At 43.8% G+C, this 1,983-nt stretch overlaps 1 protein-coding gene across 1 annotated transcript in view; it reads left to right on the top strand.

Moving 5' to 3' along the window:
- Positions 1 to 1,971, top strand: part of TAF1B (TATA box binding protein (TBP)-associated factor, RNA polymerase I, B, 63kDa) — an 84,585-nt gene extending 82,614 nt beyond the window's left edge. The window contains exon 15 of the mRNA XM_011960921.1: positions 1,519 to 1,971. Within this exon, the coding sequence (XP_011816311.1) occupies positions 1,519 to 1,720 (202 nt within the window). The 3' untranslated portion in view covers positions 1,721 to 1,971. The remainder of the gene's footprint in view (positions 1 to 1,518) is intronic.
- The last annotated feature ends 12 nt before the right edge of the window (positions 1,972 to 1,983 follow it).

Here is a 1,983-nt window from a genome sequence, read left to right as displayed (position 1 = left end):
CAGCTTTTCTGCTCTGGTTTCTCCCCATCTTTGTGGTTTTATCTACCTTTGGTCTTTGATGTTGGTGACCTACAGATGGGGTTTTGGTGTGGATGTCCTTTTTGTTGATGTTGATGCTATTCCTTTCTGTTAGTTTTCCTTCTAACAGTCAAGTCCCTCCGCTGCAGGTCTGGTGGAGTTTGCTGGAGGTCCGCTCCAGACCCTGTTTGCCTGGGTATCAGCAGCAGAGGCTGAGAACAGCAAATACTGCTGCCTGATCCTTCCTCTGGAAGCTTTGTCCCAGAGGGGCATCCACCTGTATGAGGTGTCGGTTGGCCCCAGCTGGGAGGTGTCTCACAGTTAGGCTACATGGGGGTCAGGGACTCACTTGAGGAGGCAATCTGTCTGTCCTCAGAGCTCAAATGCCATGCTGGGAGAACCACTGCTTTCTTCAGAGCTGTCAGACAGGGACATTTAAGTCTGCAGAAGTTTCTGCTGTCTTTTGTTCAGCTATGCACTGCCCCCAGAGGTGGAGTTTACAGAGGCAGCAGGCCTTGCTGAGCTGCGGTGGGCTCTGCCCAGTTCAAGCTTCCTAGCTGCTTTGTTTACCTACTTAAGCCTCAGCAATAGCGGATGCCCCTCTCGCTGCCAGGCTGCTGCCTCACAGGTTGATCTCAGACTGCTGCACTAGCAGTGAGCAAGGCTCCATGGGCGAGGGACCAGCTGAGCCAGGCTCAGGATATAATCTCCTGGTGTGCTGTTTGATAAGACTGTTGGAAAAGCGCAGTATTTGGGCGGGAGTGTCCTTATTTTCCAGGTGTAGTCTGTCACAGCTTCCCTTGGCTAGGAAAGGGAAATCCCTTCCCAGGTGAGACGATGCCCCACCCTGATTCGGCTTGCCCTCCGTGGGCTGCACCCACTGTCCAACCAGTCCCAATGAGATGAACTAGGTACCTCAGTTGGAAATGCAAAAATCACCTGTCTTCTGCATCGATCATGCTGGGAGCTGCAGACCATAGCTGTTCCTATTTGGCCATCTTGGAACAGAAGGCTTTACTATTTTAAAATAAGGGAAATTGCTTGGTAAACTCTTCTCTCACAGTACATATAGTATTGCAAGCTACGTTATAAAGTCTAGTGTCTTATGTTGGGTGGAAGTCGGGGATTATTTGTTTTCTTTAGTTTGTTTTAGAAATATGTTCAGAATCTCTCCCTGTGTGCTTTTGTTTGCCTTGACCATGGTAAGAAGGTGGAGTGGTGCCCCGTCTGGAGTGAAGAAACTTTTGAGCAGAGAGTTGAAGGAGCAGCTCCTGGCACCACCTGTGGCCCTTGTGTAGTGGCCATGGACAGTGTGAACATGTTTTCCTTTGTGCAGTTAAGGAGTTACCAAATTCTTCTAGGTTTCCTTCCAGCTCAGGGTCCTGTTTTAAGCCTAACCATATATATTTGTTAAGTTATTTGGGGAGATGTTCAGGGGTTAGTGTATGCCTTTCTTGGTTACCATCTAAAGAGAAATTCTTTTTTCTTTTTCCCTTCTAGCTATTGTACACACGTGACAACCTATGAAGAATCAAATTATTCTCTGAGTTATCAGTTTATACTAAATCTCTTCTCCTTCCTGCTCAGAATAAAGACTTCCCTTCTCCATGAAGAAGTGAGCTTAGTTGAGAAGAAACTTTTCGAGAAAAAATATAGTATAACAAAAAAGAAATCAAGATCCAAGAAAGCGAGACGACATTGAGAAAATGAAATAGAAACTTTCTGGAAAAATATTTTAATATTGATAGTAACATCAGATTTTAATATAACATTCCAGAGAATTGTGGAAAATACTGCATATATATGTATATGTTCTGACACATATTTACATATATGTCAGGTGTGCTTAGAAAATTGTATATTATAAAGCAGGTGAGCTTTGTTTGATTTTATTTTTCAGAGTATGAATATTCTAAGAGAAAGTTAAAACAACAGTAAATTATGTAATTGTATATATTTATTTAA

Source organism: Colobus angolensis, unplaced genomic scaffold (assembly GCF_000951035.1).
Source record: "Colobus angolensis palliatus isolate OR3802 unplaced genomic scaffold, Cang.pa_1.0 Scaffold53, whole genome shotgun sequence".
Classification (NCBI taxonomy): domain Eukaryota; kingdom Metazoa; phylum Chordata; class Mammalia; order Primates; family Cercopithecidae; genus Colobus; species Colobus angolensis.
Note: the sequence above shows the minus strand (reverse complement) of the source record. Positions and strands in the feature narration are given on the sequence as shown.